General features: G+C 49.2%; 1 protein-coding gene across 1 annotated transcript; it reads left to right on the top strand.

Moving 5' to 3' along the window:
* Positions 1 to 569: 569 nt before the first annotated feature.
* Positions 570 to 9,630, top strand: TAS1R2 (taste 1 receptor member 2). Its single transcript, XM_065421130.1, has 7 exons — positions 570 to 703; positions 3,378 to 3,678; positions 4,157 to 4,915; positions 6,047 to 6,259; positions 7,176 to 7,296; positions 8,546 to 8,548; positions 8,702 to 9,630. The coding sequence occupies exons 1-7, from the start codon at positions 570 to 572 to the stop codon at positions 9,628 to 9,630; spliced, it is 2,460 nt and encodes an 819-aa protein (XP_065277202.1).
* Positions 9,631 to 13,821: the final 4,191 nt, after the last annotated feature.

Here is a 13,821-nt window from a genome sequence, read left to right as displayed (position 1 = left end):
ATGACTACACACGCCACCGTCTTCCGACTTGCAAGTCTCAACCTGTACAGATGTACAGGGAAGCGAAGAGACTTGCCCAGGCTCGTACAGTAGGCCAGTGGCTAAATGAAGATCAGAACCCAGATCTCCAGGCCAGTAACCCTATCAATTAGGCTACGCTGCCTCCCACTTGATGAGGACCTGATGGATTTCGGCAGAGCACTGGTAAATGCACAGGCAGAGCAGTCCCTTAACAAACATCAGCATTACAATAATTGCCTTCTAAAAGGCATTTCCTCTTCCAAGCCAGGAGTGTCCCATCTGATGCACAGCGCTGCTGGCTTTAACTGCCCATGGCAATGCAATAGCCCATGAAAAATGTAAACACACACAAATCCTTTCGGGCTGGCCCCTGAAATGTATGTAAATAAGTCAGCAGAAATTTGTGAAAACGAGCACCAGACCCAGCGACTGGCAGAGCCTGGGCAAGAAACCTACTCTGGGTGCTCCTCAGCAGCTGGTTATGAAGGCACCATAGAACCATGAGGAGCACAGGGGTGATAGCTATGTGCGTTAGTGTCTTGCTGACCATGGCCGTCTCAGAGACGCAGTATTCCGATTTCCATCTGGCTGGGGATTACCTCCTCGGGGGGCTTTTCTCGCTGCACACTGAAACGATGAGCAGCCCCCATCTCAGCCACTCGGCGGTACCCACGTGTCAAGCGTAAGTAGGAAACAGGTGTCGCCGGGGCTGGGGAGGGCGATGAAATAGTTTGGGGCCGCACTGCAGCCAGCTTTGGTTAGTTCCTGGTGAAGGGGGAAGGAAGAAAGGGCTTTTGTGGCTGAGGTACCTAGCTGGGACTCATAAACCTGGGTTCTTTTCCTCGCTCTGCCACAGACTTCCTGCACGTGACCTGGGACAAACCATTTAAGACAAAACTTTCACGCCTAAGTGCTGGACTACAGGCACCTAAACCAGCAGCCCCCTTGTCAGAAGTGATGAGCTCCCACAGGCTTTAATGAGAGCTAGGGGAACTCAGCCCATCAGATAAGGAGGCCATTAGGTGTCCAAAATTAACCACCCAATTGGTGGTGGCCCTCAATCTCTATTCAAATAACTGGTGTCACCACAGATGCTTCAAATGAAACAAAACTGATCAGCTGTTTAACAGTTGAAATGGATCTCTCGTGATGCTTTGCTAGTCTATCACTGCCTCGCTGTGCAAGCCCTTTTCCATCCCACTCCTTAAACAAATGGTTCTTGCCCATCCAAGCAGACCCATTCAGGCTAATGGGACTGCCCAGGAGGAGGATTGCTCATCATGGGCCAGTGGATAGGCTACTGGATTGGGAGCCAGGAGACCTCAGTCCCAAGCCTGGCTCTGCCACTGACCTGCTATGTGACCTTGGGTATGTCACTTTGTCTCCCTCTGCCTCTGCTTCGAATCCCAGTCATGGTCTGTCTTGTCTATTTAAATTGTGAGTTCTTCAGGGCAGGGTCTCTTGCGTACTATGTGTACACCCAGTACCCAGCACAATGAACAGGGGCAGAAGGCTGGTTCATGGGAAGTCAGGAGACCAAAGTTCAATCTTCTGCTCTGCCACAGATTCCCTGTGTGACCAGAGGCAAGTCACTTAGGCCTAGATCCTCAAAAGGTTTTTTGGCATAGCAGTGGAGCTGCAGCACCATGGGTTTCAGCAGAGGCTGTACAAGCCTGCCCAGGACCCTGGGTACTTATTCAGATGGCTAGTGTAACCCACACACCTCCTGGGGGTGGTGCTCCGTCCCCTCTAATGCACCAAGACCACTTAGAGATTCATGATCCTCTCCTGTATGAGCTAAAAGACACATGGCTCTTAGCTAAGGCTGTAGCAGACTCATTAATCTTTAAGTGGTCTCGGTGCCACTAGAGGGGACGGAGCACCACACCCGGGAGGTATGTGGATTACACTGGCTACATCAACTCTAGCTCGGGTATGCCCTACTGACGCTGCAATTATACCTCCGGTGGCAGTGTAGACATACCCTTAGCTGGCAGCCTACTCAGGTGTGCACCTTGCCCGCTGCTGATGGCCAGCATTCCCGAATCAGACACTCCTGAAGGTGTTCATCGGGACTTTTGCCCCCGGGACACACAGCACAGCTGAACTCCTAAGGGACGCTTCCTAAGGTCTTTCCTCAGGCCTGTGCAATTTCTCCTCTCACCTCCCAACTTTTACCCGGGCACATCAGGCCAAACGGGGGCCCTCCCCACCACCAAACTGACTTCAAGAGGAGTTTTGCCTGACGAAGGACAGGACACCAGGCCAGACTGTGCTGTTAAGTCACAGGTTCCATGCTGGAGGCAGTGGGGAGCCGCTCGGCCTCAGGAGGGGCATTCACAATGCTTCCCCAGAGCGCCGCAAGATGCAGCAGGAGCACACAAGCTGTGCCACTTCTTGGATGGGGACAGCATGTACCCTCCTTTGCAGCCAGCCAGCGCCAATCAGAACACTTTGCACTTAGTCTTATGGGGTGAAATGCAAGCACAAGGGCTGTGCACCGCCCCAGTGGGGCTTAAGTGGTACATAGGCTGAATCTCACTCACATTGCATAGTGCATTTCATCCAAAGATCTCAAAGCCCTTCCCAAGCATGAATTAAGCTAGAAATCAAAAGTCCTGTCTTCCAGTCATGTGATCTTAACCAGAAGATAATCTTGGCCCAGGTGGTGGAAGAAAACACTATTATAATCCTGTCTTTAGTGGCAAGCATAAGAAACTAGCAGAGTGTGTGTCACATCTCTCCACTGGTGGCTGGACCGCTAGAGGATAACAGCCTACTACACTAACTAAGGAAGTTACTCCTGTAGTTCAACTGGTAGAGGCCTGTGCTGAGGGGTTGGGGTTCAAACCCTGATAACAACAAACCCTAACTCTTATATAGAACTTTTCATCAGTAGATCCCACAGCGCTTTACAAAGTGATGTCATTATCGTTATCCCGTGTTACAAATGGGAAACTGAGGCATGGAGAGGGGAACTGACTTGGCCAAGGTCACCCAGCAGGTCAGTGGCAGAGCTTGGAAAAGAATCCCGGTCCCCCGAGTCTCACTCCAGTGCTCTGTCCAACAGACCACGCTGCTTCCCATAATGATGGCCCATTACCCACCTGGCTCCCATTGACTCCTATAGGAGCGCTATATTCAGGGTAGAATTTGGGGCCCAATCCTGAAGCTAGTGGGAGTTATGCATTCTCAGCACCTTACAGAGTTGGGCCCAGGGTCATAAGACTGCAGTGCTATGCAACACTAAGGGAGGGCATCCTCTTTGAGACTCGCTGCATAAGCCCAAAGCCAGACGCGTTCTCTCACTGGATGGGTTCCTGCACCCATCGCTCATCGTTTTACACTCCTCCTAGGTACAAGCTGAAGATAGCAAGCTACAGCCACCTCCGGGCCATGAGGTTCGCAGTGGAGCAGATCAACAATTCCAGTACCCTGCTGCCTGGTGTCTCCCTAGGCTACGAGATGGTCGACGTCTGTTATTTCACCAACTCCATCCACCCCATCTTGTATTTCCTCGCCAACGAGCACTCTGTGGTGCAGCTGCAAAACAACTATACACACTACCAGCCGCGGGTGCTGGCTGTTATTGGCCCAGACTCTTCACAAGCAGCTGTTATAGTGGCCCATGTATTGAGTCTTTTCCTCATTCCACAGGTACGTTGGTGCCCATATTAGGGCTGGACAAACCTTCCAGAGCTTGCCTCACTAACGATTTCATGAACATATCCCCTGCGCTTTGGTTTGAAGTGAGTCAGCCCCCTGTAGCTTCAGCACACTCAAACCTCCCTGTGTCACATGCTCCCCATTGGGTGGCAAGCAACAGGCATCCCATATTTTCATTGGGATAATCTGGTCACTTTATACATAAATCACACCAGATGTGCGGAGTGCTGCTGCTGGACTTCTCACTTGGGCATCTCCTGGCTTTCTGGATCTCAGACACGCTCCATTTCTGTAGTTAGACCAGCCCCTAATTTGTGCATTATGACAGCATTAAGTCTGCACTCCAGAGAAAACCAATCCCTAAGTCAATACACCCTGTACAAGTCCAACGACGCCAAAGCTGTTGTACCGGGTGTAAGTCATGTCTGTATATTCACTTTGTCCCTTCCCTGTTCCTCCCTGCCCCTAGATCTCCTACAGGGCAACCACTAATGAGCTGAACGACCGCGAACGCTTCCCCACTGCCTTCCGTGCCATTTCCAGCATGGAGCAGCAGATTGTAGCCATGCTGCTCCTGCTGAAGGAGTTCCAGTGGAACTGGATCAACATTCTGTACAGCGACGATGATTACGGGCGGCAGAACCTGAAGCTCCTGTGGGCCAGGGCTACCGGGATCTGCGTGGCAATGCAGGACGTCATCCCGGTGCCCCGCAGCAGCCAGCTGCTCCCACTAGAGTTGCAGGGAAAGATCAAGGCCATTGTCAGCAAGGTCATCCACAGTACGGCCAAGGTGGTCATCGTCCTGTCCTTGGACCTGATGCTACCGTTCTTCTTCCAAGAAGCTGTCCGCCAGAATGTCATGGATTTGGTGTGGATTGCCGCTGAAGCCTGGGCCATTGAGCCCACCTTGTACAACATCACTGACCTCTGGAGGGTGGGCACCATCCTGGGGGTGGCAGCAAAAGAATTCTCCATTCCTGGTTTTGATGACTTCAGGGTCAGCCTGGCAAAAGAAGACAATGGGCAGGCGAGTGACCAAACTACGTGCAATCAAGTGTGCGACCAGTGCCTCGGAGCTGCCAGAGACGCAGACCAGACTATGAGGGCCCAAGGGGAGCGCACAGACTTCAACGTCTACTCTTCTGTCTACATCGTGGCTCACGCTTTGCACAGGCTGCTGGGCTGCAATACCACAGGATGCCACAAGCGGATGGTTTACCCCTGGCAGGTTGGCTACATGCTTGCATTGAGAAATCCAAGCCACGTTTTAAGGGCGCGGGACCACATGGCTTGGGGCATTGGGAGAGTGCTGTAGAGTCTTTTCCCTCCAGTCCATGTGGCTAGGAACAGAAAGGTGTTAGTCTCTGATGACTGCTTGGTGGTCTGCATCAGATGGGTCAGATGACAACTGTCCATGTTGCAGAATAGCTTGCCCCCAGTTCCATGTGGCTGTCCCAGAAGCACAGTCTCCTTGCTTAGCAGGGACAGATAGATCGTGCCTGCTTCCAGCTCAATTGGTCAAAGGAACTTTTGCAGAATGACAGCAGGTACCGAGTCCCAAACTCACGCTAGGGCAGAGAGCCCACCTCTATGCAGGTGTACATGCCCTTACCCTAGTCTAATTTTGGCCCCCCCAATCCAAAGGACGGGATCTCTGTGAGAACAGTGCCCACCTCGCACAAACACCGCACTGGGCGTGTGTGGCATGGGTCAGCACTGACTCAGAGGAACAGCAACATTACTGCATTTACCACGACCACTTCCTGCAGCACCTTTTGGAGTGCAGTTCTGTTCTGCAAAGTGGGTGTCAAAACGGCAACATCTTGCTCAACAGACCTGCTCCATGGTCTTCAGAGAGTCAGATCCACATCCCACAGACCAGAGCGAGGATGGCAGAATCTGCCACTCTCTCCCCTTACTCAACCAGCAGTCCCATTGTGATCAATGGGATGCAAGATACTGCTCAGCATGAACATGGGTGGCAGGGTCTGGCCCTCAGGGGTTTTAGATCTCTTGCAAAGCCAACATAGTTCAAGGGAGCGAGCTGGCTTCTCTTCTGACTCATGCATCAGCCTGGTTGATTGAGTCCCAGTTGCAGAATCTTTGGGGATATGTGAGCCAGAAGAGTCCAGTTTGACTTTCTGATCCAAGGGTGAGTTTGCCATGTTGGCTCTTAGAAGAAAATTTCTGCTGACTGAGAGCATCTGACCTGGAATTACCAAGTAAAAAACCCATGGCTGCTCCTGAGGCAGCGTCTCTTTTCAGAGCAGAACCAGACTTTCAGGAAGTGACCCCAATCTCTAACTTCAGTGCCTAGCAGTACGTGTGCACTGTTCATCTCATCCTTCTCCATTTGCAGCTAGTGCCGGAGGTGAAGCGCGTGAACTTCTCTCTGCTCGACAAGAGGATCAATTTCAGAGAGAAAGGCGACACTCCAAACAGCTTCGAGATCATCCAGTGGAAGTGGGACCAACCCAACAACCCTTTTCAGAAAATCGCCTCCTACAGCACAAAGAACCAGAAGCTGCTGTTCACCGCCCAGAACATCTCCTGGCACACCCCAAACAACACGGCAAGTTCCCTCCACCCATTATCACACGTGTGGGAAAGCCATGGAACTACATGAGCAAAACCAAGGCAGTAGAGCTTAGTCGACAGAGTACAGAGCTAGACCTGGGTTCTATTTGCCACTGGCATGCTGGGTGATCTCAGCCAAGTCACTTCCCCACTGTGTGCCTCAGTTTCCCAATCTGTAAAACAGAGAGGATGATACTGACCTCCGTTGTCAAGTGCTTTGAACTCTTCGACTGTAAAGTGCTATATAGAAGCTAGGGATTATTGTGCCATAGTTACACACACAAATGGGATTCGAGCACGTAAATCCTATCACTTGGGCAACAAAATGACAGGCGACAAAAAAAGCGGTCAGAATGGGCTGTGTGTGCCAGACTTGGGCATAAACAAACAAGGCCTGAAAGTCTGGCTCTTTGCTTTAATATTCTAAATTGCCTCCTGCCAGAAGAATGTTCCTCCAGCTGTTTGTCTGGTACAACAGCGACATCCGGTGGCTCGTGAGGTTATTCCCAGATGAGTGTTGCCTTTGTGGCTATGCCCATCCCTCTTCTCTATTTAAAGGTGATGCAGTAGTTAGATTGATCCTAGGAATGTTTTGCTTATGGCCATCCCAAGAAATCAATCCCTGGCTCTTTGCCATTGGAACATGGTAAACTTGCCGGTAAAGTTATAGCAGGTACGCATAACTGATGGCTGAATCCCAAGAGGGGCCCAGTCTAAACCCTGCTCCCTATTTAAAGGTAAAGCATATTGTTTGGTTGGTTTTATCCTAGCTGTGTATCCCCTTTCCTGTCTATGCTGTGGCTGAATTGGAATTGGATACCAACTATTATGGAACATTTACAAGTTCTTCCGGCTCACCTGGAAGTTGCTATGAGATCGTCATTGTTTTCCTCCAATTCCCTGTTACCCAGGTCCCCATTTCAGTCTGTTCCCAGGAGTGTGAGTACGGGCAGCGGAGGAAGCCCGTAAGCGTTAGCAGCTGCTGTTTTAAGTGTATCGACTGTGAAGCAGGGACTTTCCTCAACAACAACGGTAAGGAAAATGCAACGTACAAGCCTAAACGCACCTTGTTTTCATATCAATAGTTAAGTTAATGGGCTCTAGATAGGGGTAGCTGAGTGAGACTCTCTGGCCTGCACTATGCAGGAGGTCAGACTAGATTATCTAATGGTCCCATCTGGTCCGAGAATCTATGAAAGGAATGAATCTCCTACCCAGAAGAGTTGGTTTCAGTTCCTGGCCTTGCCACATTTCCGGTGTGCCCTTGGGCAAGTCACTTAGTTCTCTCTGGGCATCAGTCCCATATCTATAATATGGGATAATAAATCCTTCCTTTGTCTTCTTCATTGGGATTGTAAACTCTTTTGGGCAGGCACTGCCTCTTACTATGTGTTTTTACACTAGCTGGCACAATGGGGCCCCAGTCTCGGCCGAGATCTCCATTACTGTAGTAATAATCCCCACAAGGCCACGCTTCCTCTCACGGATTCAGATTCTCTGTGTGTGGCGTGTGTGTGTAGGGAGCGGGAGCTGGCATGGGGGTAGAGGTGTACTTAGAAAAGGGGATGAAGAGTCAGAAGACCTGACTTCCATTGTCACTTCTAACAGTGATTCACCATTTGACGGTAGGCAAGTTACATGGCCTCGCTGTGGCTCAGTTTCCGCATCTGTAAAATGGACTTCATAACACCCTACCTTATCGGGGAGCTGGGAAGCTTAAATTAATGTTTGCAATGTCATGCGAGATCCTCAAATAGAAGACCTTAGGTGTTATTTATATCTCAAATTTGCATAGCACCGTCTATCCTGAAGGATTCCAAGAAGCTTGACAAACTATGTACTCTGAGGAAATGTGGACACCGTTGAAGTGCAGTCACCTCTAGGGTGGAACACAATAGGGTAACGGTGCACAACGAAACTACTCCAGCAGGAAGGGAAAAGGAACACTGACTCCAACTTCAAGTTTAGGGGGAATTTTGGGATGTAGAATGCAATTACCCAGATTGGAATTTAGCCAAGACACTAGGGTTAAAATCCCTACACTTGCAAAGAAAAACGAACCAAAACAAACCTGTGGGATCACTAAGGACCGTTAGTGGCTTTACCTCTCATTTGAATGACTTCACCTCCTACAGCACAGTGTACCCCTAAGACCAAGCTTACGGCACTGGTTCACATGTTAATCAGAAAGAAGAGTTTTAGCTACTGTACAACCACCACTACTTTGGGGTTCCCATGGAGGTCTCCCAATCCAGAATTGACCAGGTCTGACCCTGCTTAGCTAGTGAGAGCTGACAAGACAGCAGCCTGAACTAGTATGGGTGCAAAACCTTTAGCATCACTCCCATCAGTTATGCTCTTACCAGACATATTGACTATTTACAGATAGGACAGCCCTTGCTAGGGTCTTTCAGAAACACCACATTTTGTTTTGCAGACCCGTACAACTGCCAGCCTTGTCCAGCTCACCAGTGGTCCAGTGCCAGAAGTCAAGAGTGCTATCCAAGGCTTGTGAAATATCTGGAATGGCAAGAAGGCACTACAGTGGTGTTGCTGCTATTCTCGGTGCTGGGCCTCATAGCCACTCTAGTCATATCTGTCACATTTGCCATTCATTCGCAAACCCCTGTGGTGAAGTCCGCAGGAGGCAGGATGTGCTTCCTCATGCTGGTGTCTCTGATCATCGGTTTCGTCAACGTCCCCATGTACGTAGGAATCCCGACAGAGTTCAAGTGCGTGTGCCGGCAAACAGTGTTCAGCCTCTGCTTCACCGTGTGCATCTCCTGCATCACCGTCAGGTCCTTCCAGATCATCAGCATTTTCAAGATGGCTGCCCGGCTGCCCAAAGCCTACAACTACTGGATGAAGTACAACGGCCAGTACATTTTTATAACCATAATTTTAGCTCTGAAAGTCGCCATCATTGTGATCAACGTTATCATCAACCCTCCGGCTCCAGTTCTGGTAGATCTGAAGGACGACCCCTCTGTAGTAGTGCTGCAATGCAACAAGAGCTACAAGTTGGCCTTGCTAATGAACAGCAGCCTAGATACATGTCTCTCTATTCTGTGCTTCTATTTTTCCTACATGGGCAAGGAGCTTCCCAAGAACTACAACGAAGCCAAGTACATCACACTGTGCATGACCTGCTATTCCGTTTCCGGGATTGCCATTTTCCTGGTCATGTCTGTGTACAGTGCTGTGTTGGTGACCATCTGCGATGCCATGGGCGTGGTAATCAATTTGCTTGGGATCTCCGTGGGTTACTTTGGTCCCAAGTGTTATCTGATATTTTTCCATCCAGAACGCAACACGGCTGCTTACTTCCAAACTGCCATCCAGAGCTACACCATGAGACAGGACTAACCAGGTACCTCGTCTTTGTATGGAGACAGTCCCCATAGTGAAAGAAGCCCCAGTTCCAACCCGTCTGTGTTGGAGGAGAGTCTTTATCTCCTCAAGAAGTAGATTGTACAACTGTATGAATCTTGCAAATTTCCCTCCTACCCCCTCAAACAAGGCAACACGTACAACAACTAGGGTTGGCTGGAAAACAAGAGTTATATTTTACGAAACAACTCGAGGTTTTGACATTTGTTTTTGTTTTGCATCAGAACAAGAACTAGACCGGTCAAAGTCTTCTGCAAAAAGAGAGTAAGCGACTCACTCCAGACTAGCCAACAGCCCAGGAGTGAGGGCACTCCCCTGGGATCTGGGTACAAGGTGCGTGTCCCTTCTCTGAATCAGAGCCTCACTCCCATATCCCAGCTGAATGCCCTCACCAGCAGGCTATGATGTCAAGTCTCTCTCTCAGTCTCTCCCATTGTAGCGGTTCCATTTTGTATAAATAATTAAATATTAATTGGGCCAGATTCAAAGAGACTGACCCTATACCCTGGTCATTACACCCCCCCCCCCCCCACAGAATGTAGGACCTAAATTCCATCCTGGACCAGAGAAATCTTCCCAATGGAACTTTCATCCAAAGCAATACATTTCCACAAAGAGTTTTGCTTTGGCTGATCTGGCCCTTCCCAACAATAAAGTTGTCACGAAGTTCACCCCAGGTCAAGACATTAAGGCCCAGCATTTCCAGAAGTGGCTAGTAATTCTGGGTGCCCCAGTTAGAGGCCTGTGGGGCCTTGTGTTCAAAGCTGCTGAGCACCTTCAGTTACCATTGACTCCATGGACTTGTGGGTGCCCAGTATCCCTAAAATAAACCGGGCCCCTAAAGGGTGCTGAACTGAGCACCGAAACTCGGTAGCCATTAGTGAAAATTTTGCCTTAAACAACCAAAGCTGGATAGCCGTGTCCATATTTTGAGTTAGTTTCTTCTAGATGATGAGGCCCAAGTGCATTGCTACATGACTCTATGCAACTAGACAAGATACTATTAGCTTGGAGCTGGCATAAAAAGCTTTTGAAAGCGGCCTGGCAAAATGTAGGATTAGCAGCTAATTCAAACCAACAAATATGGCTGGAACTTAATGGACATCCTCGTTCCAGGTGCACGAACCTGATGCTGTTACATTTTTCGGTTTGCTCCTCTACCATAATAAAGGTTTTAAAAACTGACTTGATTTGCTCTGATAACATTACGATTTCGCTGAAGGGCTAACGGTCCCAGATTTAGGATTATGATGGCATTTAAAGCTCCTATCTGAGATTGGAGTGCCGTTGTGCTAGGCACTGTAAAGTCATAATAAGAGACAGTCCCCCTCCAACAATCTAAATAGGCAAGACAAGCAGTAGGAGAAACTGAGGCACAGAGAGGGGAAGTGACTTGCCTAAGGTCACCCAGCAGGCCAGTGGCCCAGATCTCCTAATTCGCAGCTTGATGTTCTACCCACTAAACTGCACTGCCTCTTCTCGTACAACCCTGCAATCTCGGGCTCCAAGAGAGGCAAGCGCACATCGCAAACAACCCGGATTCTGGAGCGAAAGATGCTCCTGTGCGCTCAGAGCTCGCAGACTGACGGGAGTTGGAGCTGCTGGGTCTCAGGACTAGCCCCTGGGGAAAGAATACGCTTTCCAGCCCAGTTCCCAGACCAAAGCGGTTCGGATCAGCGTCCCAAAGCTAATCCGAACAGCATCTCTGAACCTTCTGAGTTCAGGCCATCAGCTCGTTTAAATCTCATTAAGGGATCTGACTTGCATCCCTCCCCCAGCCTGCTCGGAAGCCAGGCAGCTCTGAGCACTCAGCTGCTGCCTTTGACTCATGCCTTTTATGACTTAAGGCCAGAGTGTCAAGTGGATTTTTAGCCTTAACTCTGAATTTCATGGCTTTTGTGACTTTAAATCAGGCCCTTAATGCTATTTAAACAGTTCTCTTTTTGAAGCTGATAAATGCTACTGCATGTGTTTGGGGAAGGTGGGGCGACGAGAAGGAGGCTTGCAAGGGGGGAGGGATGGGAATTTCCAATGTTCTGATCAGACAGTTGATATGTTCTCCTGCCTGCTCAGATGCTTCTAACATTCTGCCCAAGATGGGGGAACAGAAATTCTTATATCCCAGGGGAGGGGAGGGGAGGGTGCAAGGGAAGGACAGCAGGGGCTAGTTGTGCTGCTTTACATAATCCCAATGTACAACACACACAAAATAAAGAGGAAACAGGTTAAGGGCATCTTCTTCGCTCATGTTCAGTGCCACACCCATATGAAGCAACAGCAGCCACCGGCCTTCCACCAACCTAGGTACTTACACATGTCCCCACCCCCCTCTCCGTCACCTTTGCATCAGAGCACCCTTAATTGCTCATCCTCACTCCTGCATATCTAAGACCTGCTGCTGCTGCCTGGTGATTTTAGGAAGGGGCATTCAGCCCGGCTCTCCCACGCTCTGGGAAAATGGGAAGTGGCAGATTTTTCCGTACGATAATGTATAGATCCATCTGCTTTCGGTTAGCAGCTCTGACTGAGGCTAATTGGCAGATCAAACCATGTGATGTACCATGTTAGATAAGTAGTTATAAGAGCCCAGATTGAGTATGACACTTCTTGGATGGATCCCAAAGTCATTCCTCCCCCTCCCACCTCCGCCAACCACAGATTGCTCATGGTGCTAATGCAACCCAGATTGAATGCACAGAAGCTGCAGGGGTATTAACAAGTGTCAAAATGCTTTGAACTGTTCCTGGCAAAGGGCCACGCTACATTCTTCACACTGAATGGACCTTCGTGTTAGGTTCCGAGACAAGCAAGTGAAATTTAAGATTTAAAGTAAAGCAAATGAGAAAGCAGGGGCAGTGCACACCCAATAAGATGGGGGCAATAAATGGGAGAGATGGAAAAGACACAGCAAATTCCACTGTAGAAGACATGAACTTAGAGATCATTTAATTTTTCTGCCAAACTGAGGGGATGGTGTTTTTCTGGCTTTCAGAACAGTATTGCCTACCCTGAGCAGGCAAAAGGCATGAATCAGGCACCAACAATCATGAGATTGGCTTACAAATCATGAGATTGTCAAACATCATAAATCTTGGGGTCACTGAATTGCTTTCTGGTTATCGTGCCACTAGGGGTCATGTTTTCAAGCTTTTCTCCACAGCCACAAGGGCTAGATTGTGATGGATTCTCCATCACTGACTCCAGGAGCTTCACCACCAAGAAAAATGCCAAATACCATGAGACTTGCAGTAAAATAACGAGTACTGGCAACACAAAAATGCATAGATACCTCTAGCAGAGCAGATTTACAGCTCAAGTATCAATGCAGTAATTATACAGACATACACACAAATACTGACTGGCTGCAATGTAAATACCAGTGAAATATTGTCCAAGGGGCAGGATAGTCCCTGAGACTGTGGCATACGAAGTGCCTGAGAGCACAGCAGACAAACCCCCATTATCTCATTGCCTTGGGATAGCTAAAGCTCTAGGTAAATCAAATAAATGCACTTCAGAATCAGCAACAGATATGCAGTTCAGAAAATCAGGGTTGAGCTAACTGGGGTTTCGCCATATTACATGGAGGGGGATCATCAAACTGGGGTCTCTCTGCATTGTACAGTCAGGGGGAGTGGGGTCAGCTAATCAGGATCTCTGCACTTCACTATGTGTGTGTGCAAGAGGTAGGCATGGGAGGTTCAACTAATTGGGGGGCTCTGCATTGCGCTCTTGTATTCATGCAGGGGAGGGGAGATTTAGCTAATTGGGGTGCCTCAGGAAATAGTTTGCCCAGAGATAGCATTTTATGTATGTATGTATGTATGTACTGTGATCAACGCTGGAGACTGTTAGGATTCTCATTATGATTTCTGGGGCATCCTGCTCTCTCAAACTACCTGTTGGGAAAGAATCTTGGGGCTTTTCCTCGTGGCAGGAGGAGTCTGGAAGGTAGAAGAAGCAGGGTCTCACCTCACAAGAGCAGTCTTTATCCAAAGCCCAAGCACTGAACAGAGCAGTCTACATGGCTTGTCCTACACCAGTGGTCTCCAAAGTGGGTGCGCGCACCCCAGGTTGGGTGACCAGACAGCAAGTGTGAAAAATCGGGACGGGGGTAGGGGGTAATAGGAGCCTATATAAGAAAAAGACCCCAAAATCGGGACTGTC

The sequence above is a fragment of the Emys orbicularis genome, chromosome 22 (assembly GCF_028017835.1).
Source record: "Emys orbicularis isolate rEmyOrb1 chromosome 22, rEmyOrb1.hap1, whole genome shotgun sequence".
In the NCBI taxonomy this organism is placed as follows: Eukaryota; Metazoa; Chordata; order Testudines; family Emydidae; genus Emys; species Emys orbicularis.
This window is presented reverse-complemented; position numbering and strand designations above follow the sequence as displayed.